The sequence below is a fragment of the Scylla paramamosain genome, chromosome 9 (genome assembly GCF_035594125.1).
Source record: "Scylla paramamosain isolate STU-SP2022 chromosome 9, ASM3559412v1, whole genome shotgun sequence".
Classification (NCBI taxonomy): domain Eukaryota; kingdom Metazoa; phylum Arthropoda; class Malacostraca; order Decapoda; family Portunidae; genus Scylla; species Scylla paramamosain.
In genome coordinates this window covers 11,167,501-11,193,441 of record NC_087159.1, presented here as the reverse complement: position 1 = coordinate 11,193,441, position 25,941 = coordinate 11,167,501, and the positions used below count along the sequence as shown (strand labels likewise).

General features: G+C 37.5%; 3 protein-coding genes across 6 annotated transcripts in view; 2 read left to right on the top strand and 1 right to left on the bottom strand.

The window, feature by feature from the left end:
- The first annotated feature begins 283 nt into the window (after positions 1-283).
- On the top strand, positions 284-15,226 carry LOC135103584 (UBX domain-containing protein 7-like). 2 transcript variants are annotated; one of them, XM_064010045.1, is made up of 8 exons: positions 284-442; positions 2,972-3,099; positions 3,387-3,537; positions 4,792-4,988; positions 9,519-9,665; positions 12,047-12,262; positions 13,657-14,109; positions 14,215-15,226. In XM_064010045.1, the coding sequence occupies exons 1-8, from the start codon at positions 379-381 to the stop codon at positions 14,371-14,373; spliced, it is 1,515 nt and encodes a 504-aa protein (XP_063866115.1). In that variant the 5' UTR covers positions 284-378; the 3' UTR covers positions 14,374-15,226. The 2 variants fall into 2 exon arrangements, with proteins under 2 accessions (XP_063866115.1, XP_063866114.1); XM_064010044.1 differs by having other exon boundaries at positions 3,375-3,537.
- On the bottom strand, positions 6,094-18,385 carry LOC135103586 (EEF1A lysine methyltransferase 2-like). 2 transcript variants are annotated; one of them, XM_064010049.1, is made up of 5 exons: positions 18,255-18,385; positions 16,906-17,086; positions 15,725-15,829; positions 15,312-15,534; positions 6,094-6,363 (listed from the first exon to the last, which is right to left on the bottom strand). In XM_064010049.1, exons 1-5 carry the CDS (start codon positions 18,290-18,292, stop codon positions 6,269-6,271), a joined length of 642 nt encoding a protein of 213 aa, XP_063866119.1. In that variant the 5' UTR covers positions 18,293-18,385; the 3' UTR covers positions 6,094-6,268. The 2 variants fall into 2 exon arrangements, with proteins under 2 accessions (XP_063866119.1, XP_063866118.1); XM_064010048.1 differs by lacking the exon at positions 6,094-6,363 and adding an exon at positions 15,005-15,175.
- A 1,698-nt stretch (positions 18,386-20,083) lies between these two features.
- LOC135103585 (alpha-N-acetylgalactosaminidase-like) overlaps positions 20,084-25,941 on the top strand; it is a 6,552-nt gene continuing 694 nt past the window's right edge. Inside the window, exons 1-8 of one of the 2 annotated variants that reach the window (XM_064010046.1) lie at positions 20,084-20,219; positions 21,350-21,511; positions 21,747-21,921; positions 22,212-22,386; positions 23,396-23,478; positions 23,897-24,058; positions 24,628-24,825; positions 25,666-25,770. In XM_064010046.1, the coding sequence (XP_063866116.1) occupies positions 21,354-21,511; positions 21,747-21,921; positions 22,212-22,386; positions 23,396-23,478; positions 23,897-24,058; positions 24,628-24,825; positions 25,666-25,770 (1,056 nt within the window). In that variant the 5' untranslated portion in view covers positions 20,084-20,219; positions 21,350-21,353. Of the gene's footprint in view, positions 20,220-20,281; positions 20,479-21,349; positions 21,512-21,746; positions 21,922-22,211; positions 22,387-23,395; positions 23,479-23,896; positions 24,059-24,627; positions 24,826-25,665; positions 25,771-25,941 lie in introns of those variants that run through there. The other variant, XM_064010047.1, reaches the window with a different exon arrangement.

Sequence of the window (25,941 nt, the reverse complement as noted above, 5' to 3'; positions counted from 1 at the left end):
ATATATATATATAATTTTTTGTAAGAAATCGAACAGGTGTAAGCTATTAAAACAAAAAAAAGAAAATATATACAAAAAAATAGATAAATAAATAAATAAATATATATATATATATATATATATATATATATATATATATATATATATATATATATATATATATATATATATATATATATATATATATATATATATATATATATATATATATATATATATATATATATATATAACTTTATCGTGAGGACTCGAAGAGTTAATAAGAAGAGAAAAGCAGAAAAAAAAGCAAGGCACAAAATACCATAACCTCTTGCAGGAAATCGAACAGTTGTAAACACAAGCGTGAGGGAGGCCAGTGAGGGGAGCCAGGGAGGGATAATGCCACCCAGTAGGACAGCCAAGGCAGCGAGGGCTCTCGTGGACGAGTTCTGTACTATTACGGGTAAATATCAAGGCACAGTTTGCATATACCCTTATCTTCATAGCTGGGATTTGTGGAGAAAGAGATATATAGGCTTGGCTTTTATCGTGAGAGATTCGTCAAGCTCACAGCCTTTCTTGATCTGTATTGTCAGAGGTACTCCATTGCAGCTCATTATAAATTACTAGTGAACGTTGGGGCAATAAGGAGTAGTTATAATGTTACTGGTTGCAGTTAAGGCGTGTCTCTACCACCTTTCATTCACCAGTCCCATTGTTGGTCATCAAACAGGACGTATTTACTACTTGTATGCATTTGTTATTGTTAGCTGTGTTCATCCAGAATTATTAAACCTGAAGTTTGATTCTTGGTATCGGAAGTAATGGCAAAAGTTTAAGTCAGTTGTACAGCAATCTGTTACTTTCACCAGCCATTCTTTTTTCAACCCTTTCCCACCAAAAATTGCTGATTTGCAATGAAAACAACTAATGGATTAACACAAAACGTCAAAATTAACGAGAAAAAAGTTTTTTCATCTTCACAGATCGCACACGCATGATAATGTCACTGTTACCTCCATTCCCCCCTCAGAAAGTAACAATTTGTAAAAAGCAATTAATACAAAGCATGCCTAACTCTGCCCAAAGGAAAATATTTTTGTCTTAAAAAGACAATAATGTGTCACAGTTCACAACTACCAACGTTGATCACTCACTACAGTATGTTCCACTGGTCTCACGCCACAGGACTATTAGGTGTTTAACCAAATTTTGCCAAATCTAAATAAACCAAACCTAGCCAAATCTAAATAAACCAAACCTAGTCTAATCTAGCCACTAGCCATGAATATTTAATTAAAAAAAAAAAGTCTTGACGGAGCAGCATTTCATTCGTCATCACCTTCCCTTTCTGGCCTCCTCACAGGTTGCAATTGCCATGGCACCTCACACTCACAGCAGAACACTTCTCATATTAAAAAGTCAGGGAATCTTGAGTATTTTCATGAAATTGGGCAACACTCACACATAATGAGAAGTACATCCGTGCTCAGAGACATTTTCTTCAGACTGATTCAAATTCAGGCCACATCTTCCTTCTCTAAGAAAAATAAAGTGATATGATTGACCAAATTAATCAAGTATTTTTTTATTGGCCTGTGGCATTATCTTTACTCAAAGAAACCAACCAACATGACTTACTAAACATTGGTGCACTGAGATCACTCGCTCCAGCATGACACACACAGCATCACTCAGTACAGTTGATGATTTAATGTCAAGCAGAGTGGTGTGGCATTCTGGGCAGTAGTCTGGGTGCAGTACAGGTAAGAACTAAAAAATCACTAGCAGCATTATAATAAATTTCCGGTGCATATATATTGGGTTGAGAATACTCAGAATGAAAGGACCTATCTGGTGAGACTGGTAAGAATTGCCACTGTTCCATGGACAAGGAATTTGATACAGTATATACCAACACATGTATAAGATGGTAGGCTTCAATGACAGAAATTATCTCTATAGTTTTACCTATTGTGGCCACACCCACTCTCCAGTGTGAATGATTTCATGGCTAAATAAGTTAAATAATTCCATGATATTAAAATGTTCTGAATATACTTAAGAGTCTGTACAGTTCATTTTAAAAGATACATATAATGCTAGAACAAGCTTGACCAGCCAGACTGTTAAGACAAATTTTTCACACATCAGATAAAATGGAATTTATAACACAGGAATCCTGCTATATGTATAGACAGTGTGGCAGTCTAAGACATTAGCCTGGTACTGTACTGAAAAAAAAAAAAAAGTCACTTTATCCCACCAACTACAATAACAATACACTTCTTCAACCCATACTGCACTCCTTTCTTCATACTCCTACTGCTTTTACCCTCACCTCCCTCCAACTTATCCTTCACTGTGCTCAGATATCATCTCTTATCTAAAACAAGAGAGAGGACGCTTTAGGGAGGTGAGCATGAAATCTGATTCTGTGCCATACTCAGCTCAGGTCATATCATAGCTAAATATCTTTCTGCCCTAGATGATGGCTACCTTGTGTTTTGTAATTCATTGGCCACAGTATCCTCAAATTATCTACTACATACACAAAACAAATTTGATGCTTCAATCAGAAATACAGAGGTAGTACAACATCGCAAAACTTGCACAGTATTCAATACTTTAAGGACTAAGAACAATAATAAACTGGAAGTAGACTGTGTAAAAGTAAGTTTGTTTTCAAATTGTAACAAAAGAAAAACAGGAAAGTTCAGGTTAAGAAAAAGATGTTATGGAGGGTAAGGAGAGGGTTGCAACATGATCAAGAATGGTATTCTGGAATAAAGATTGTAAATGGGAACTGTTTTTCTGATTTTCAGCAGTATGAAATCATTAATGTAGAAAATAGTACAAATACTCTTTTTGTTAGGCTTTATGGCCCACAGTTAAATATCTTTAGTCTTCATTCCTTCCTCTGACTCTTGGTATAAGGAATGATTACTTGTCTTTTACTGATGTGTGATGATAGCCTTATATTTTGGTACAGGGGCAGATGTGTCCTTGGCACAGAATCTGTTGGAGGCATGTGGCAACAACTTGGAAATGGCCATCAACATGCACATGGAGGGAGCAGTGGACTCTGGAAGCTCTCAGCCAGCAGGTCCAGCCTCAATGGTAAACATTTTTTTTTTTTTTTTTTTTTTATGGTCAAAATTTGCAGGTGCCTCAATTGTTTTGTCTTTGTTTTTACTATTTAGTGTTTTTATGAATGACTGTATATTAATCCTTATAAGCATTATTTTCATTTGTATTTTTTTCAGGTATTGCCTCATTAAGAGATATCTTAGAAAATACAGTCATACAGCCAAGGTTTTATTTTTTGGTTTTCTTCATCAGTTTTATCTTATAAATTTAAGTTTTCTGCACAACTTTTCTGACTCACACGAAAGAGATTCCTGCAGGGTACAGAAGAGGTTGCTGTGAGAGCACCAATTCCTCAGAAGCAGGAGGTTTTGGTTGAGGGACCTGATGAAATTGCCTTCAGTTTCCGTGGCAGACGCAGAATAGTACGATCTGTGTTCGACAAATTTCGAGATTTTGAAGCAGAAGCTAGTAAGTAGATGAGACAAGCTTTGTTGAATTCATTTTAAAAATGTAGTCATAAATTTAGACAATTCAAATTTATTTCTGTTATGTCAAATAATACTTAAAAGATCTTGAATGACCATTTTATGAGAGCAATTTGACTGCATGATTTTATAACATTAGGTTTGGTTTAATCTACTATGAAATATAAAAACACCTATGATAGCTTATAAGTGCTCAGTTAGAATATTTGTTAATTTATTTGATTATATTTTGTTTGGTACATCAACTTTTCCATTATGATTTGTAGAACTAGGTATACAGTTTAAATGTGAAGTGCTAGTACCTTTTAGCAGACATATAAGTTGTGGCAGTGGAGGGAGTGGTGTGGTGGCAAGTTTTGACTCTTGTGTTACTTCCTATCTCAGAGTACTATCAAATGCATTAAAGGTTGCTAATAAGTAACTGATGCAGTCAGTAAAGGCACTGAATTCATTGTCACCTGAGAGTCCTGTGTACTGCTTCACTACATTTAGGATGCTGGCTATCATTGGTGAATTGCCTCCCCAATAAACTACATTAACTTAATGCAGTGGTTCTTAACCAGGGGTGTTCGCACCCCTAGGGGGTGCGAGGCCAGCTCCTAAGGAGTGCGAGGATGGGTAATTAAGGCAAAATATAGTTTTATATACGCGATATTTTTTCAGCAAAAAAAAATAGTAATAATTTTTGCTACAGCAGTATTCTGTAAGCCTTGTGAATGAAGATTAAAAAGGGAGAAAGTGGTTTTGTTATTAATACACAGCACATCAACTTTATATTTTAGCGTTTTTTTTATTTTCAGCAATTCAGGGGGGGTGCGAGAAGTGACTGCTTATCTGAAAGGGTTGCATACTTTGAAAAAGGTTAAGAACCACTGACTTAATGCATCCTACTTTACATTTATATTTTGTTTTTGTGAGTAATTAGTTCTATAACCCAGTGTTTCTGTAACAACACTTCATCCCTTTCTGGATCATGCTATTTTTTTTCATCTTTCAGGTTCATATTTACACATAATTCAAAATTACCTATGAAATAGAGAGCAACAATGTAATGAGAAACTAGTTAAGAAAGTTACTGTGTTAGGTAACAGTTGGAGTGGAGTTAAAAGGAGTTAGGCAGACAAGAAAAACAGGAAGTGCAACCTCTGCATAGTTATCCTATATAGTTGTTCTAATTTACATAACTTTCAGCAGAAAAAACAAGTAGACCTTCATGGTTGTTTTTCATTGTCAATAGAGCGCCAGGAAGAGGAACTGCTGGCTAATAATAGGGAGGCAGAGGCTGAGGGAGAGGCTTCAACAAGCAACAGTAGTAGCAGCAGTAGCAGCAACAGCAGTCTGTCAGCCTCAGCTCGGAGTCGCAGCAAAACAAAGACATTAGAAGATTTGTTCCGGCCTCCACTTGACCTCATTTATCGAGGAACATTCCAAGCAGTAAGGTTTTGCTTGCCTGACTTTGATATTTTGTGGTCAAATAAGGTAGTAAAATTGTTTGCCACTAAATTTTAAATCTTTCTCCACTTTTTGATACATCTTCATATAAATATCATCGCATTTAATGCACTTTTACATTGCCTTATTACTTTTTTGTTTTTTATATGAACATGTCTAAAGACATAAGCACAGCATGGCCTTATTTACTGTTAGTACAACAATTATAATCTTGTTAAATGGTTATTTGCTCTCTACTGATAACTATTAATTATTTTGATGCTTGTAGCTCATTCAGTGTTTTCTTACTGAAAATGTTCAGTATGAATTGTAGCTGGATAGGGTAAATCTAAAACAAATTCCAGTGCAGGAAATAATTAGTAAAATTATCATAAAGAAATTAAAAATATATATATACATAGTTCTCATTATGTTATGTCAGGATTTCTCACCCTTTTGTACTTGAGCTTCATTTTGGTATGCATGAAACCACTAAGATGTACCAGATATCTTTATCTATATAATTATTTGGAACACCTTAATAATTTATTAAATCAGCATCCTTGTTTGTCATGAAATAAACATCCATATACACTTCAGCAATTCAGGAAACATCTGCATTTACATCCTTGTCATATGCAAGGAGAATGTCATAAATCTACAAAACAAAACTGAAAAAAAAAAGTCAGCCCAGAGTGCTTCCCACCACTCCATGATAAAGTGCTGTGTGGAAGCATGCTGAGTCACACGAATTACCATGCTTTGGCTGCAGCATAAAATGAATAATTCTTAACTAGGATGTTAAACAAATATCTAGAAAACAACTAATTTTGCATTGTGACATGCTGGCTGGATTTCTGTATTCTCAGTCAAATCTCCTTTACTGTTCCTGGCTTTCAAAATTTGAATTGTACCATATCTGATAACTTTCTCAGAACTGCCCATGCTGAGGAATACTTCAGGTGCACTTATTTATTTATTTTTATTCTTATTTTTTATTAATTTATTTATTTTTTATTTTATTTCTTTATTTTTATTTATATATTATTTTATTTTTTATTTATTTTCTCTCTCTCTCTCTCTCTCTCTCTCTCTCTCTCTCTCTCTCTCTCTCTCTCTCTCTCTCTCTCTCTCTCATAAGCATTATATTATGGTACATATTGAGATATTTCAATGGGATATTTCCTGATGGCACAGGCTATGCTTATTCACTTAATTCACTTACTTTCCAATACTATAAAACTTAGGTATATATCATGCATGTAGCAGCAAAATTGAGATATTTAACAAAGTACAATTCTTATAAGTGCTGGCAAACTGGACTTCTGTATTTTCTTGAATGTACAGGTTGAGAATCCTTTATCCAAAATCCCAAAACCTGAAAATTTCCAAAATCCAAACATTATTTGAATGGTGACATGACATGTCACAAATAAAAAATTCCACAAAGCAGTGGGAAGATTCCATCACAAAAAAAAAAGTGTGAACATGATGGCATGTTCATGGCCCAAAGCTTTGATGCTCAATTTATTGCCATGGGAGGTATTAAAATAAATAGTAAATTGTCACGTATGGCAATTCATACGATGCTATGCTCAGTTCTTTAATGACTGACAATAACTGTCAGGCACAACATGGGAAGATGCCTTTTCCACACTCTCCTGCCCATTTCTCCCTTGCCACAACTTTCTCATTTCATGCTAACATTCATTTCTCCTTACATTATAATGGGTCTGGGCAAGCTTTACAATGAAGAAAAGAGTGTTTGTGATGGTGTTTGTTCTAGAGAATCTCAGTAATTGTGAGACTGGAAGGAAGATAGGAAGATCAGAGGCAGCCATCACACAGGTGGTGAAGGCCACACTATGGTCTGACCATTTCGAATTGTGTTTAGGCGTTGTCCTCTCCAGGGATTCCCCAGCCTGTGGAGCTTCCAAACCTTGTACTGGGCCAGTTATCAGATTAGAACCTATGTTTCACTGATAATCTCGCTTCCCCCCCCCCCCCACACACACACACACACACACACACTCTCTCTCTCTCTCTCTCTCTCTCTCTCTCTCTCTCTCTCTCTCTCTCTCTCTCTCTCTCTCTCTCTCTCTCTCTCTCTCTCTCTCTCTCTCTCTCTCTCTCTCTCTCTCTCTCTCTCTCTCTGCATATACAATCTACATTTCATGCAAATTTATTTCTATCAGAGATCTATACTTGCCTATGAATCATTAGAATTTGAGAAAAAATCTGCTTGTCAATCAGTCAAGCTGCTTCTCTCTCTCTCTCTCTCTCTCTCTCTCTCTCTCTCTCTCTCTCTCTCTCTCTCTCTCTCTCTCTCTCTCTCTTGTGAATTTTGTTTATATGTGATATGTTTCCTTTTAGATATGATATTTTCCTTAAATTATGATGTTATATTTTTATACTTTAGTTACAACTTTTTCCATACTACCATCGAGGTAAAAAGTCAAGGCATGTTGGTGGCTTTCACTGTTCAGGCAACATCTCTAGAGGGATCAAGTAATGACTCCCTATTAGCTTTTTCTTGCAAAAAGCACTTATTTACTGAGTAAATAAGCTCTTTTCTCGGCTGTGGTGACAAGAGAGAGGAGAGGTAGCTTCCATCCTGGCTGGCAGCGCCATAGGAAGGGACCATGGATTAACACGGTCACTCTGACTGTGTGACCTCACTCGGTTATCCATAGAGATGTGACAGCGCCTGAAGGAAATGCTGCCAAGTATTGTGGTGTTTGCAAAAAAAAACAATGCAAGTTTCATTAGAAAAAACACAAAAAAACAATGCAAGTTTCTTTAGAAAAAACACATATTACACTAGCGTGGCTATTTAGAGCATCACAGTGTATATATACCACAACACCATTTAATTTTGAGGTAGGAAGTACCTAACATGAGGTGTGTCTTGGTGTATTTATGGCAGTGCCACAGGCCAGGGAATCCCCGGAAAAGGCAACACTAAAACGCTAAATTCAAAATGGTCAGACCAAAGCACACATCTCCCCCCACTGTGCCTGATAGTTACTGTAAGTGTCAGTGGTTCAAAAACTGAGAATACCACATACAGGGCATATGAGTTGCCATATGTGACATTTTACCACTTTTTGATACCTCCCATGGCTTTAGATTGAGCACTGAAGTTTTGATCTACAGGTGCACTATTTTTATTTGGTCCATTTGCTTTGTGATCACTGTAAAACTATGTTTACATCCCCAAGCTAGGCCACCTAAGGCCATGTAGCCCCACTAGGTTTCCAAGAGAGCATTACATCCTTCACTGAATAACTGCTAGGATCAGGGCACAAACTCATGACCTTGCAGCCACAAGCCAAGCACTCTACCACTGTAACATTTTATAAAAAAATAAAAAAAATTAAAATCTACATTAAAAATCACCCATTCCAAAATCCAAAAAGTGTCAGATCCCAAGGTATAAGAGATTGTGAACCTGTATTTACTTTGTCACTCTTCAAAAATTAGGCCTCAGTTATGTAACAGCTAGTAACCAATGTTGAGTATGGATTCATATATTTATCCAAATACAGTGGAACCTTGGTTACCAAACATCTCCCTTTCCAAACAACTCGGTTTTCGAACAAAAATTTTAACATAATTGCTTCAGTTACTGTACCATAATTCAGTTTTTGAACAAAGTTTCTTGATTTCAAGTACTATAAGATGTAGCAAAAGCTGCCATTTATTACAAATTTATAGTTTCTATAAATATTTCCTTCATTTTTATATATTTGGAAGAGAGACACAAAGGGTAAAACAGTAATTCAATCTTTGAAATACATTGAATATGATCCCATTGGAAAATCTTGATGTAAACAAACAAGGTTCAGTGCTAAGGAGTAATCCTGAGCTTCCTGTGGCTCTCTCTATCACCCACAACAACATCACTACTGCACAACTGCATTTTTCCAGTAGCTTTTCCCAGCTGCAAGATGTCTAAGTGTTATAATAACCTTCATTTTGGCAGTGAGTGGGTTGCTCCTCTCTGTGTCACTCCGTAAGGCTTCCCTCACTTGATTGGTGACAAAGAGACTGCCTGCATGATCTAAACAGTATCTTTTTATGAGTTTTGCATCACTAAGTTCATTCAGTACATCCTTTCTAGATAAAAAATTTCTAAGCTGGAGATGTTGTGGAGCAGCCATCTTAGCAGTGGGAGCATCGGTCATTCCCCACTAAGACGGGGTGGACGGGTGTCTGAGAATGGATTAATCAATTTTACTTTGATTCCTATGGGAAAAATTGTTTCGGTTTTCAAACATTTCGGGTTTCAAATGGCATTCAGGGACAAATAAAATTGGAAAACCGAGGTTCCACTGTATATTACTCATATAAAGAAAACTGATACATCTTAAAATGTGGATAAAATATGATGGGCATAGTGTGCTTTGAAATTAGTGTACTTGCATTCTAAAACTCTAGTTTGCTAATAGAAATATATGGAAGATAATTCAATATTGTTCAGTTTAGGAATAATTCACCTGTCATTACTGTAATGTACTATTTTTTTTCCAGGCTCGTGACTGTGGTGTGGCAAAAAAGCGTTGGCTTATGGTGAATATCCAAGATGCAAGTGAATTTCCTTGCCAAGTTTTAAATCGTGATGTTTGGTCTAATGCTGCTGTGAAGACTATTGTCAAGGAACATTTCATATTCTGGCAGGTATCGTAAAGATATTTTGACAAGGTACAGTATATATTGTTGGTGTGTAGAGATATACAGCTTTTGCAAAAGTAGTGAACTCACATTTACTGCTGAGTTTAGCTTTTATTTTATCTGCAAGCACATTTTTATTTGTCTTGCCCATATGACCCATCTGGAGATACTGTGACATGCTGTCAATAAAACATGGAAGCTCTGTAAGGTCCATGACCAAGGTCTGTCCAGTTTTGAGCACATTGATTTCCTATAGTAATAAAGAAGTCTAGGCCTTTACCAATTTCTGTTTCATTCTTGTCTGGCTGTTTTTAATGGGATTCAAGATACAGGTTGTTGCTAGATTATTCTAAAGTATTAATGTGCTTTTGGCCGAGAAAGTTTTCATCTTCAATTTCATTATTTTTATTTATTTTTATATATTTTTATTTTTACTTTTAAAGTATTAGTTATTTACTGGAATATATTATTTTAATTTTTATTTATATATTTTACAGTCTCCTGCTGCAAGAATGTGTTTAATTTTGGAGTGATGTTGGGCAGTAAGCTATGAGTCACATTTTTATGATCACCCTTTGTGTGTGTGTGTGTGTGTGTGTGTGTGTGTGTGTGTGTGTGTGTGTGTGTGTGTGTGTGTGTGTGTGTGTGTTTTTTTTTTTTTTTTTTAGTCTTTTCTGCTTTAATTCCCTAAGACCCATATGAATGATTGTAAAAAAGCTAGAGTGCATAGCCCAACCTAGCACAAAACTGGGCAGGTAAAGAAACTGTAGCCTGTTAATTATCTTCAAGGCCTTAGACAACACTGGAGGCATTTAATAATGGTTTGCTTAGCAAATTGCACCCAACAGTAGATCAGTTGCTTCCCACAGTATATGCTGTAAGGCAGACAACTTCAAGCAAGCTCAATACTTAGACAGCAGCCTTTGCTACAAGGTGACCAGATTTTAAAATTGTCTATACAAAGTTGCATTGACTATCGGACTATGGCATAAATTTAGTTTACTGCATTAGCCTGTATAGGATTTTGAAATTATCCATATTCAGACAGGTCACAATATGGAACAGTCTCTATATGATTACCCTACAAAATACACATTTGTATGCAGCCAGTCTATATATAATAAGTAATGCAGATGTGTAAGTGGTCATTATCTATATTTGGATTGTTGAGATTCATGAGGCAAGACATTGCTGCCTTTTGCTGTGAAAATGATGGATCAACTGAGTGAATATGCCAACAGCCAGTTGGCAACCTAGTGCCACTCATTAGTTGCCAATAAGGCATTTTAAAGCTCTTTTCTCCACATGCACCGTTGACTCTATACAGTCTGTGACTCTATATTCCCTGTGAAATACAGGAGATGATTGCAGAAGGAGCATCCATAATGTAGTCTTACTGCAATTTTAAGTTTCCCATGAGAGTAAAAATTGGCAGATCTGGTGACCTTTGTCAAACTTTCATTTCTTACCCAGTGATAAATCTATTAGGAAGTGTTTTTTTGGTTTGTAGACATCAGAAATACAACAGATGAATCATGGTCGGCATGAACCAAAGCTTATCTGCCACTTCAAGTTGTCTAGATGACAGTCTTCATTGTGAAATTCATTTTAGTAGCAGGACAAAGTCAACCATATTTCACCAAATCCTTGGCAATTGCTAATTCAGTTGGTAATGAGCTATATAGTCCATTAGGAATTCAGTTCTCAAGAGGGGTCAGGTAGCTATATTGTGTAGTATTTGATGTACTGCAAAAAATTTACGTTTGATATTAGTTCAAGAGAGTTCTCAGTAGTAGTAATGCTTTCTTGGACCAACTCAATATATGTTGGTCTCTTGCTACCTTTTTTCATAGTTACCCTTCATAAATTTTTGTTTCAAAAGTTGAGTCACTACACCAGTAGGCTGTTGCAAATTTCTTGTGAAGAATATTCAATTTGAAGGGAGAAAACAAGTGATCCTCTAAAATATTGATAAAATATTGATATTTTGAGAAGACTTAGTATGCTGCTAAGAAAAAGGAGCCTCCAAAAATATAAATTCAAGAGATTTATCTGAAAGGAGGAAAGCCATTTAGTGGCAAAACAGTCAATCATTGAAACTCTACTTGGCTCCTAGTAATCATTATACCTTGATTGTAACAAGTGTATCTTGAATGCTTGTGGGGGGTTCAGTCCTCAGCCACTTCCCCTCATGGCTACAACCCACAAGATAAACTTTTCACCATTTCAAAACTTGTCTTTATATCATGAGTGAACTTATGTTCCTGAGGTTCCTGAATTAGCCTGAGGTTGGCTGAGCTTCTCCATTATATTATTTAATGATTTCATTGTAAATATATGTTAAGCAAAACAGTGTTAATATCCCTTTGCTATTTTTTTTTTTGCAGGTGTACCACGACAGTGAAGAGGGCCAAAGATACATGATGTTTTACCAAGTGTCAGAATGGCCTCACGTTGCTGTCTTGGATCCAAGGACTGGGGAGTGCTTAGTCACTTGGCATAAATTGGATGCTGTAACATTCTGTGACTTGGTAACAGAGTTCCTAACTGCATACCCTGGCTTAGATGAAAATTCAGCACCACCCAAGAAAAAACAGCGAGTGGTAATATTCTACTTATGTAGTCTTGCACTTACTTATGAATTGTGATCTTAGATTTTCCTCCATAAAATATGATCTAGGTGGATCTGCATAATAGAAGTGCATATGGGCCATGGGGCTCAGGGATTGGAGCCTCTCAGCTGTTGCCCAAGGAGAATATTCCATTATTGCCATAACTGTCTGCATATGAAATCCCACTCCTATCCAGTTTCTATTTCATGAATTGAAATTGCCCCCTTTTCCAAGAATTTTTCCCTCCAATCCTATCACTGTATGACCCCATCTAAGTTGCTATGGTAAAGTTGTAAATGAAAAGAACTTTGTACAATGCTTGACATTGAATTAGCCCATCCTGGGCATGGCCAACCAATTCAGTATAAAATTTTGCTTCAGGTTTAAGAGGGATCTAAAATCATGCCAATGCATTATGCTGCCTATACAGTGGCATAGTGATAGGAGCTTCTGAACTCATCAAGCAAAGCCCAGTTAGCTGTTGTCTTGGTGTTCTGTTCCACACTATGTCACACGTGCCCAGTCTCAACTCACACTGCTGCCCCCTTTGAGGGCCCCATGTTGTCAGTATGAGCAAGAAAAAGGATCTAAGCACAAAAACCATTGCCCTAAAGGAATCTGGTCTTCAAATAAAGGTAGTCTCCAAACATATTAGCATGTGTCCAAGAAGTGACCTGCACGAAGCTGCCAAATTCCACCAGGAATAGGACCACACAATCCCTACTCAAAAGAAGAGGCCCAGCAAGGCCAAGAAGACAGATACTTGCTTCCAGAATATTATAAAGCATGAATTAGAATCTAACCCACATATGACACAAAGGAAAATAAAAGAAAGCAAACCATATATGTTTGGTGAGTGTTCTGTGAGAACTATTAATAGGCACATCGTGGAGCTGGGGTCCCTTTTGACCCATAGGTAGGATATGAATAGGGTCACTTTTCCCCAAAAAATATGGTGTGTGGGATGCTGCAAGTAGCTAGAGATACTGTGGAGTGATGAATCCACTTTTACTGTCACAGATAATAGAGGTGGAAATGTGTACCATTGACCTGGCAGTGAGTGACCCTCTCCTATATCCAAGTTGACTGCTAAATGCACTATCTAGACAACAGCTGATTGGGTTTTGCATGGTGGGCTCAGAAATCCCTACCTCTACGCCACTCTGTGTAGGTGGCAAAATGCATTGATGCAATTTAAGGTCCCTCTTAGAGGTGAAGCGAAATTTTATAGTGAACTGGTCAGCCATGCCCAGGACAGACTAACTAATTGTTCAGCACTGTACTATATTTACCTTAAGTTGCAATTCAGAAGATATTTTCAGCAGCCTTTTTTAATCAGAATTCATCTGGACAAGGTAATGTATTAATGCTTCTATTTTCCACAGGATCTAAATGACAGTATCTTGGAAGCTGATGAAGCCTCCCAGATAGAAGCTGCCATCAAAGCTTCTTTAGTTGAGGCTGACAGTGAAAGGTCAAGCCCTGCAGCTTGTGAGGCAGATGAAGCAAATCAAGTTGAATCTGATTCCCTTGAAACCTTTGATTCAGATCATGAAGACATTGACTACTCTCTTGATCAAAAGAAAACTCCAGAGAGAATATTTAATGGGGAAAACTCTCTATTCAGAAGAGTAGTCAGTGCAGCTGAGGAGAAAGAAGACACAAAAAGTTCTCACAGTGAAGAGAAATCTTCAGATTCAGAAAGCATGCCCTTCAGTAATGAAACAGACTGGAAATCGTATTTGGGTCCTGCAGATGACCCAGAATCAAAGCTAATGCTCAGGTTGCCTGATGGTACAAGAGATATAGTGTCCATGCCATCTTCATCCAAATTAATGGTATGTTTCAGCCTTATGATAATGAATATACTGATCTATGTAACATAAAATAGGTACTTAGAATGTCTGTTATTTCTGATATGCTCTAAATATTTACCTTTACAGGCCCTGGTGAAGTATGTTAGCAGTAAAGGTTACAGCAGTGAACAGTATGAGCTGGTAACCAATTTTCCTCGACGTGAAATTTCTCAGATGGACTTTAATATAACCTTGGAAGATGCAGGACTCTTCCCCCAAGAAGCTGTATTTATACAAGCTAGATAACCTTACTTAGAATTGTCATTATTTTTAATATTAAGGAAACATATACTGCCCTTTTCACTGCCATCATATTTTTAATCAAAATGTTTTGATGTTTTGTACTTACTCAGTTAATATAGATATTGATCTGAACAACTTATGGCTGTGGTATGTTATTCAGTTAGATTATCATGAGCCATAATTTTGTACAGGCTAGTAATATCAGATTTGTTGGATGGAATACATAAGTGAGTGCATGTACATTTGCATTCTCCATCACAATAACAACTGCCATCAGATAACTGAAATGTGATTTAGAATTTTTATCATCCATAGAACCCTCATCATTAGGCTTTAGGGAAGTAGATATTGTATATTTACAGAACACTAACTCAGGGTTGGAAACCTCCCTGTTTGCGTAAGATGTTTCACTGTAAGCCCTTTTTACTTGTTGAGTGTACATACATGCTCAAACCAACCATGTGCCCACAGTGATCGAGGCATCCATCTCATATCACAAGATTATGTACTTCCATGGAAAAATGTGTATTGGGTTTGGATCCCAGGAATTGTACACCTCTGCATTTTATTCTTCCTAGAAACTCCCTTCTTTTAAACGAGCACTAGGTCATTTGAAATTAATAGACATGAGCAAGGTTTCAGCACAATAAATTTTGTATATCATGAAAATTTTAATATGTTACAATACTGAAATATTTCTAAGGATCTTGTCATTTCTTTTTAAAAACTACGCTGCTTACACGAGAACCAACTTTTCCTCCAAACATGAAAGTTGGCATAGGAATTATGTGCTCTACAATAAAATCTGAAAGAAAAACAAATATTGGAATAAAATCAATAAATAATCAGTCTAATAGTACATCACTGAATATTACCTGATTTTATAGATTACACAACAAAGATCAATAATAGAAGAAAAAAAAACATCACCAGTGACTTACAATCTGAGAACTGTTCAGAAAGTTCCTCTTGTGTCCAGTTGCATGAGGTAATAATGAAGAGGCCATTCTTCCGGGTCATACGGTGTATAGCCTTCATGTATGCTGCCCTCTTGCTGCTGGGATCATCTGGACAAAGTGATACTGCATCATATGTTCCCTTGTCGTGGCACACATCATATTCTATAGCCAGGCTCTCCTCATTACAATTTACAAGATCAACTTTCTGTTGGGAGGGGGAGAGGTGGCCTTTCATATAAATCTAAACTTTACATTTCTCATAATTTTTTTAATGATAACCAAGTAAGAACCTGATAGTAAGTTTAAATATAACATGAAAATGTTAGATATGATTGACGAAATTCAATTTAATGAAGTTTTAATGAAGTTCATAAAGGAACAAAGAGTAAACTTACCTTATATGTTATGTTCATCTCCTTTTGAGCAGCAATAGCTTGTGCCAGCTCTACTGCTTTCTGGGAATAGTCAATACCATGCAGACTGGTAAAACCCTCTGCTGCCTGCAGAATTAAATCATTTTGGTAAATTCAACCAAATACGATCACCATATGATCAATTATCTGGTAAATGTTTGTATGATGTCTGCAGTGATATACAATGCCAGATAATGATACTACTAATAACAATCCATTTTTTGTACTTACAAAATAAGAAAACACTTAGGCTACACATATACTTGCTAAAGTATGTAGTCAGAATGTACATTATAAGAATGCCATACAACATGCCATCATTATGCACACTTATAGACTCTATTAATAGCTATACTGCACTCACTTATCATTTTAAGAGGTCAGACAAGACCAATATTCAGCAACCCACAACAACAACACAGCAACCTCACCACTAGGATGAAAATACTGCCATAGTTATGCATTATCATAATCATCTGATGTTATTGTCTCTAAAAACTGCAACAATAATTACTAAAGTAGTATCTTCTCAAAGACCATTCTTGCTCTCAATACCCACTCCCCAATTAAAAGTATTATCAATATATATCAGTGAATTTTTCAAAGCTTGGGAAATGCCACCTGATCACATTCTACAGCCAGGTTGGAAAGATACTGCTGCTGCATTGTAAAACAAGAATATGTAAGTTACTTCCCTTTAAAAATTGTCTCCACCTAGTATATAAATACATACAAGTCAATCACTGGTAATTAGAACGTCTAAATTCTGGTATCTAAAACATCAAATAATTTACTATACCACAGCAAACATTGCTATGATAACCCATAAGCCTACAAATTAAATACCAGATCAAGACTAGAAAAGCAAATAAAAAACAAGACAAAGAGCAAAATGAGTGTTCATGCTTACAGCAAAGTGTTAACAGTTTAAATAATAGAACTATAACTGATGTGGTTTGTTGTCAAAGAACATTAATCAGGTTTTTCAACAAGGTTTCCAAGCACTTTGTGTTCTGGAAAACACACAAAAGAAATTTAAAATATCATAAGAAACTGCAGTTTCATTACAGATTTCTGAAGAAGAATGTTGATTTCAATGATATAAGTAGAGCACTAAAGCACAATCACATGAGCTTAATACCTATTATACAACTTGCCCATACCAAATTAAGGAGGAATGCTCCGTTCCCACACCCAATATCAATAATAGATGACTGGGTGGTGATCAGGTCTGTATCTAGTATCCACTCCAACAGTCTGTCTACACTGTCCTCAAACCAGATTTCACCAATGTCTCCATGACTCTCAAAGTTGGCTAGTTCATGTTCATACTGAGCATCCCAGCTGAAAGAAAAATAAAATAATTTCAACATTTATACACTAATAACCTTTATGCTCTGACTGCATCAAGATAAACTCTCTAATTAGAAAAAAAAGTTGCTTAGTTTGAAAACCAGTCACATAGTTACTGCTGTGGCAGCACATTTTATTCCACTGATGTTTGCCTTCTCATCATCTCTGGCTGTGAGAAAAAAAAAAAAAAAAACTTCTTTACTCCCCAACTCATATCAGAATGAGATGAACTAATCTTTGTCTAATTAATGAGGCAGAAACACCAATATAATTAAAAATAAAGTTGATTTTACCATCATTGGAGTTAAGTACTAACAATCAACAATATTTTACTATAAAATAAACAAAAATTAAATAACCATATAATCTTTAGAGTTGTCATTACCCTTAGAATTGGATAACTATTACTTTTCTGAAGAAACTGGCAATCACCATTACTGGCTCCTCAATACTTCTAAAGTCTAAACCCTCATGACTATCTGCTTATGAAAATCAGTGACAAATGTGTATAAAGGCAAAACTGTGGGTACTTTACAACACTACCAAATAAATCTGATTAACAATAAGCCAAAACAGAATATTAGTAGTGACACGTTACATGATGTTATAGGATATAAGGAGGATGCAGCTTAACAAAATGACGCTCACTTATCTTAATCTGGGAAATATAAAGGTTCATGAGCTACTGAACCAGGATTTTATGTCTTTCAATGTTATGTCCTTTATAAGATATTAACCCAGTAACCATGTATTATAAGGACTCATACTATGCCACCTTTCTGCCTCCAACACAACCATGGATTCTATTAGGACCACATTCCGAAGCATTTCAGCGCTGCACCTCCAATACTTTCAAAAGGCTCTATTTGGTGACGTATTTTATGGATTTTTTTTATGGTTCTGTTGACATATTAACATAAATTCTACATTATTAACAAGATAAACACTCTTGCAAATCCGGCAAATCATCTCTGTAGCCTTTGAAAATAGTCCTGGTGCGAGAGTAGACCGTTTTTGAACACGGGCTACTAGTTAAACGCAACTATCATGAAAAAGTACGCTTTACTCATCACATCCACATTAAGATTCAGGACTGCAGGGATAGTGATGTCTGGGTGGCATTATTATCAGTGAGAATATGTGCGGTGCTGTCACTCACTATTCTTTAGTGCCCAGCTGAGAAGACGGCAGCTCCATCACCTGCTATTCACTTTTGCCATGCGATGACAGCTGATCGACGCACTACTTGACAAAACAAACGTCCTCAAAATATCGACATGCGTGTTTGTATTTACCTATTTGCATTTACTTATTATATTTCTGCAGGAAAAAAGATGTTATATTTCTGAATTGTCAATTTAAGGTCGTAATATCCCTCTTTTCATACTTAGTCATTATATTTTTATTTATTTTATTTCATTTATCTATTTATTTTTATTTATTTTATTTTATTTATCTATTTTTTTTTTTTTTTTGAGTGTGTGTAACCTCCTCCTCCTCTCCCATATCCTTTCCAGTCTTCCTTCACACTCCTCCTCTCTTCCTATATTGTTGATTCACACAACTTTCTGGTATTCCTACTTACCATGTAATGCTTAAGGAAGGCTAGGATAGTTTTTCACACGTTTCTTTCTTTTTTTTTTTTTATGTAAGGATCTGGTGTAGAGCAACAAAAAGGAAATAAAAAAAAAATTCCATTGAGGTGCCAATCCTCAAAGAGAACAGCCAAACGAATTATCCAAAGATGAAGGAATGCCTTGTAGCCTCCCTCTTTTAAAGAACTGAAATCATAGGAAAGAGGAAATACAGAAGCAGAAAGGGGTTTCCATAGTTTATCAAGAATGAAAGATTAAGAATACTGGTTCATTCTTCTGTTAAAAAGACGGACAGAATAGGGGTGAGAGAAAGTAGTTTTGTGCAGCATGGCCGCAAGAGGAGGGGAGGCATGCAGTTAGCAAGATCAGGAGAGCAGTTAGCGTTAAAATAGTGGTAGAAGAGCAAGAGATGCAACATTGCGGCGATGAAAGGCTGAAGACAGTCAGTTAGAGGAGAGAAGTTGATAAAACGAAATTCTTTTGATTCCACCATGTCTAAAAATGCGATATGAATGGAACTCTCTCCCCCCATACATGTGAAGCATACTTCATACATGGAGGGATGAGGCCCCTGCACAAAAATAGCAGCTGGAGGGGTGTGAAGAAAAATTGGCGGAGACGACTCAGAATGCCTAACTTCATAGAAGCTGTTTTAGCCATAGATGAGATGTAAAGTTTCCAGTTTTAGATAATAAGTAAAGGACCGACCGAGGAGGTTCAGTGTAGAAGAGGGAGACGGAGGAGTGTCACCGAAGAAAAGGGGATAGTTATCTGGAAGGTTATATAGAGTTGCTAAATGGAGGAATTGGGTTTTGAGGCACTGAAATACACTAAGTTTGTTCAGCCCCAGTCAGAAATATTAGAAAGATCAGAAGTCAGGCGTCCTGTGGCTTCCCTGCGTGATCTATTTAATTCATGACTATTTGAACGTCCAAGAGAAGACACGAAAAAAAAAAAAAAAAGTGGTATCTTCTGCGTAGGAGTGGATAGACAATAAGTCTGGGTTACAAGATCATTGATGAGTAATGGAAAGACGCGACAGGACAAAAGACTGAGGAACACAGTTGTTAATAGATTTAGGAGAGCGACCGTCTACCACAGCAGTAATAGAATGGTCAGAAAGGAAACTTAAGATGAAGTAACAGAGAGAATAGAAGCTGTAGGAGGGTAGTTTGGAAATTAAAGCTTTGTGCCAGACTCTATCAAAACACTTTTAATATGTTTATGTCTGCCCACCTACTTGTTGCTTCTCTTGCAGGGTTGTACATCTCCCAAACATGATTAACATGGATGCTGACATGGCAACAGATGAAGTACGTATCGTACCTGGTACACGACGGTGACTTCTGTGTGAAAATGACATGTGTGGGAGACGGCCAGTGCCCCCAGTCGAGTCACTGGAGCCCCGAGACAATATATACACCCCCGTCAGGTCATGGGAGATACTAGAGATATAGAGTTTGTTATTGCAGATGGTCGTCAGGGTCTGAGTTTGGCATCGTTGCTCTGGGACACACGACGGGAAAAAGGTGAAAATTATGTTTGTGAACTTTTCTCCTTCGCGTAGTAAAATCTAATCTGTAAAGATAAGGTAAGGGTAGAGTATAAGATCTTGCCATTTTGACAGCGTTGGATGCTGGTCGCTGGCCATAAGTTATTAGTGCGGCATATTCTTACCATTGCTTCCTTCGAAACACTGCGACATATAATTTCGTTGCTGTGATAATTGAGTATTCCAACTACTAACAAAAAGAAATCAGCTTGCTGGCAGAGGTGCAGCACTTACAGGTAAATCTTCATTTCTATTTACGTACATCGTAGGAAGAAAAACACAAGTTACGCGATTTTGTTACGCATTGTTTCTATATCATTAGGCTTAAGAATGCATGTGGCAGATCATTTTCATGCGGGACATTATACGCTTGGTAATATACAGATTCTGACATTTTTTGTAATGGTATAACATCAAGCAAATGCATAAGATTAATGAATGGCTAAATTATAGATGCATTAATTGTTTTCACTCTTAGGTGTGTGTGTGTGTGTGTGTGTGTGCTGGCGCTTACCTCGTCTTATCTCCACCTCTTGTCTGGAATGATAGCCCAACACACCAATAAACTTCTCACGCAATCATTGTACCATTATAAAAAACTAAACGAATATCTCATGTGTGGTAAGTTTCTCACGACGTTGGAGAGGGAAACTACGAATTGTGAAATTTGGGGTCACTACTTATTTATTAGTTATTACCTATTCAAACTTGCATTAAAACCTTACCGTGCATATCTTACCTTACCCTATCTTATATTACATTAACTCACCTCACCTTACCTTACCTAATCTTGCCTTACCTTACCTTGACTTACCTTCCCTTGCATTACATGACCTCACCTTACCTTACATTACCTTACCTTACCTTACCTTACCTTACCTTACCTTGTCTTGCCTTACCTTATCTCACCTTATCCTACTTTATCTTACCTTGCTTCATCTTATCCTACCTTACCTTACCTTACCTTATAATTAGATTACAAGTTGGCTGCGCTTAGAACCATCACCGAAGAATAGTTTTCATCTTAGCAAGCGAGACGAACAGCTAGATGGACAGTGGTTTACATTCCTTCTATACTCAATTCTGTTTTTCTTTCTTTTTTTCCAGCATCATGAAGCTCCTCGCGGTGGTGTTGGTGGCTGCAGCGTGGGCAGGGTTTGGGAGTGCTTTGGATAACGGTCTGGCCCTCACCCCTCCCATGGGTTGGCTCGCCTGGGAGAGGTTCAGGTGTAACATTGACTGTGTAAACGACTCATACAACTGTATCAGGTGCGCGGCGTGTGTACATGTTTCATTAGTCTGTGTCCGTCCTAGTATGCATGATACAGACACCTGGCCTGGCAGTGAGTTAAACCCAAGAGTATGTACAATATTGATATGCTGTATGTAAATGAATTCAGTGTTATTAGTTATCGAGTAAATGCAGAGTGTGCCGGTTGCTACTTCACTTTCTCCGGCGCCCAACGTCAGAAATTATTACGAGGTTGAATATGTTGTTCTACAGCCAGAACCTCTTCATGCAAATGGCGGAGCTGATGGCGGACGAAGGCTACCTGAATGCTGGCTACGATATGATCTCCCTCGATGACTGCTGGCTGGCACATGAACGAGACCAGCAGGGGCGTCTGCAGCCAGACCCAAACCGTTTTCCCTCCGGCATTCCAGCCCTAGCTAATTTCGTAAGTTTATTACATACCACTCTGTACTGTTTCACCTTGCTTTTAGAACGCCACCTTTTCTATCGTCACAATGACATCCCTATGCATTACCATCTTCCTATTTTCATGCCACACAGTCGTATAGCCTCAGCTGTTTGGATCTTCTCCATCTCATTAAATTACTTATAACTATTTCTACTACCACTTCCATTCGCTCTCTCTGTGAGGGAACGAATGGAAACAATGGAATCAATAACATTCGTCATCCTTGAAGTTTTCGAGATATTTCAAAGTACCTCGTCTCCCACCAGGTCCACAGCAAAGGCTTGAAGTTTGGCATTTACGAGGATCTTGGCACCAAGACTTGCGCTGGTTACCCAGGCGTCCTCAATCATCTTGAGACGGACGCCAACACCTTCGCGGAGTGGGGCGTCGACTATATCAAGTTGGACGGTTGCTATTCTTCTCATGAACAAATGGACGAAGGTATATGGATCTGTACTACTTTTTCCTCATCCTTTCCTCACCATGCGTGAGGATAAAGAAATGAACAAACAGCAAAGGCCAAGCTGATACTGAAGAACAGACCTAAGAAAAAAAAAAGTACTGATGAGAAAACGGAAAAGTAGAAATAATAGGGGAAGAAAAAAAAAAAAAGAGAGGAGCTGAGGTTTCGCAAGCCCACGGTACTCTCCTGCAGAACATGACTGATGTGATTAACACTGAATGCATATCACCGCCCAAACTTAAATGAAATATGGAATTGCAATGTATGGAGAGCTACACTTCCTTTATACTCAGCTTTTATTTACGGAACAGCGATATGTTGACATGTTAAAATTATTGAGTATTATAACAAAATTTCATCTCTCTTACTTTGGGGAGACGAAACTATATATTCTTTTGGGAAAATTTGCAGTTTGTACTACGAGTACATATACATTTCTTCCGTCTGAAATACCATCATTACCATTAATAATTTTAGAAAGAATGGCAGTCGTTAGGTTAGGTTAGGTTAGTTTAGATATAAATAGAGTGGAGACATCATTTCTTGCATACCAATGAAATGCACGGTTACTTAAGGGAAGAAAAAATATTGTATAGTTTCATCTTCCAGCGTGAGATGGAACTATAGTCCTGTAGATTTATCCCCCTACCCCCCTTACACACACACACAAAACATAAATAAATAATATAGATAAATAGATAAAACAACAAAATAGATATACTAATAGTAGTGGTAGTAACAGTAGTAGTAGTAGTAGTAGTAGTAGTAGTAGTAGTAGTAGCAGCAGCAGTAGCACCACTAGTAGTAGTAATAGTAGTAGTAGTAGTAGTAGCAGCAGTAGCACCAGTAGTAGTAGTAGTAGTAGTAGTAGTAGTAGTAGTAGTAGTAAAAATAATAACAATAATAATAAGAAAAAAATAATATTAATAATAAATTGCTATATTCCAAGGAAAACTACAAAACTGCAACTATTCCTAATGTTTTCAGGTTACCCGGAGTTCGGGATGCACCTCAACAACACGAAGCGACCCATCGTGTACTCCTGCTCCTGGCCAGCCTACCAGAACGACGTGAGTATGACACCGCGGCAATACTCTCTCTCTCTCTCTCTCTCTCTCTCTCTCTCTCTCTCTCTCTCTCTCTCTCTCTCTCTCTCTCTCTCTTCTTCTTCTTCTTCTTCTTCTTCTATCCCACAACAAATATAATTATAATGTAAGAGATGATTAATGATTTCGCGTGCGTGTGTAGTGTGAGTGTGTGTGTGTGTTTGTGTGTGTTGTTGTTGTTGTTGTTATTGTTGTTTGCACACACACACACGCACACACACGCACACACACACACACACACACACACACACACACACACATACACTGATCCATGTCTGTAATTGGAAGAAGTAACTATGTACTTCCGTTCACCCTCGTATGCCCCCTTTACCTTCCCTTGCACCACGTACTGTACAACCTCGCCACACGCTCTGCCTCTCAGCCCAACTACACGGCGATCATCAAAACTTGCAACCTGTGGAGGAACTTCAATGACATCGCCGACTCGTGGACATCCGTGACGACCATCATTGACCACTACGGGGACAACCAGGACGCCCTCGCCCCCCTCGCCGGCCCGGGACACTGGAACGATCCCGACATGGTAGGCGAATGATATGAATATAAGAAAATAAGGGAAACACCAAGAAGCCACCAAGCCTACACGTGGCAGTCCCTGTATGATAGTGGTGGTGATGGAGGTGAAAGGTGATGATGATGATGATGGTAGTAGTAGTAGTAGTAGTAGTAGTAGTAGTAGTAGTAGTAGTAGTAGTAGTAGTAGTAGTAATGATAGTAGTAGTAGTAGTAGTAGTAGTAGTAGTAGTAGTAGTAGTAGTAGTAGTAGTAATAGTAGTAGTAGTAGTAGAAGAAGTAGTAGTAGTAGTAGTAGTAATGGTGGTAGTAGTAGCAGTAGTAGTAGTAGTAGTAGTAGTAGTAGAACAACAATAACAGTAAGTTTGCTTTCGTCAGAAGGCATAGGTACTTTAACATTAAGAAGAATAAACTGATTTCTAAAAGAATTATTCTCTCTCTCTCTCTCTCTCTCTCTCTCTCTCTCTCTCTCTCTCTCTCTCTCTCTCTCTCTCTCTCTCTCTCTCTCTCTCTCTCTCTCTCTCTCTCTCTCTCTCTCTCTCTCTCTATCTCTATCTCTATCTCTCTCTCTCTCATCAGCTTATCATCGGAAACTTCGGACTGAGCTATGACCAGGCCAAGACTCAGATGGCCATATGGTCCATCCTGGCAGCCCCGCTCATCATGTCCGTGGACCTGAGAGACATACGGCCAGAGTTCAAGTTCATCCTCCAGAACCACCGTGTTATTGCCATAGATCAGGACCCGCTCGGCATCCAGGGGAGGAGGTTGAAGAAGGTAAAGGCTAAGTTGTACTAAGTTGCTCCTTGCACTCCTTGTACTTATGGCACGCTGTTCTTTTATACTCGTCTTTGCTTCTGTTTCTGTCTCTCCTTTTTTTTTTTTTTCTTCAATTTGTCTCAGTTCTTGTTATTCTCTCTCTCTCTCTCTCTCTCTCTCTCTCTCTCTCTCTCTCTCTCTCTCTCTCTCTCTCTCTCTCTCTCTCTCTCTCTCTCTCTCTCTCTCTCTCTTGTTCCTCTGTTCTTCATTCTCAATTTTGTTCTGAGGATCTGACGATCCACAGCGAGTTATCCTTCCCCTCCGCGACTCACTTGATAATAATCTGTTTTATAATCCCCTTGTTTATAGGTATCGCATGTTTGATTTTTAGGTATTTTCAGGGGAGTCAGGGTTTGCTGTGTGATTATGTCCTGCATGTTAATGTATTATTATTATTATCATTATTATTTTTTGAGTGGATAAAAGACCACCTATTCCTCTTTTTCATGTTATACCTTAAAAGTTGAGAATTACAGAGAGTAAGAGGAAATTTGTTGAAAGTAATGGCTAATTCAACGTTCATGAGCTTGAAATTAATTTAGTTTTTCGCTCCTGTGGCTTACATTGTTTTACAACCCAAAAGTGTCATTCTTGAGCTAAAATAGTCTTCTTTACGACTTTTTCGTTGAAGATTACTTGTTTCGGTGATATTGATTATGGTATGTGTGTGCGTATATAAACAAAATTAATTATAATTTAATTGACGTATGAAAAAAGCTCAGTTCTTTATTATCTATCTAGCCCTCACTATTGACGAAACATGATAGGGTCCGGCACTAAGACTTTATAACAACTCAGAGTGGCAGTATTGAATTTTGGCTTCGTCCCGTCACGCCTGTGGACAACGACAACCACTCCTACGCCGTGGCCATCCTCAACCGTGGCGACAGCACGCCGACCAGGGTGAGTTATGCCACACCAAAAGAAACAAAAGGGAAAAGATTGAGCGTAAATAGTAAAACATTAAGGAACAAAACGAGAGTTCAACATTTACTGGCAGTTAATGTATGTTAACAAGTCACACTGTTTATATATCACTTAAGATTAAACATCATACTTATTAAGATCCATTAT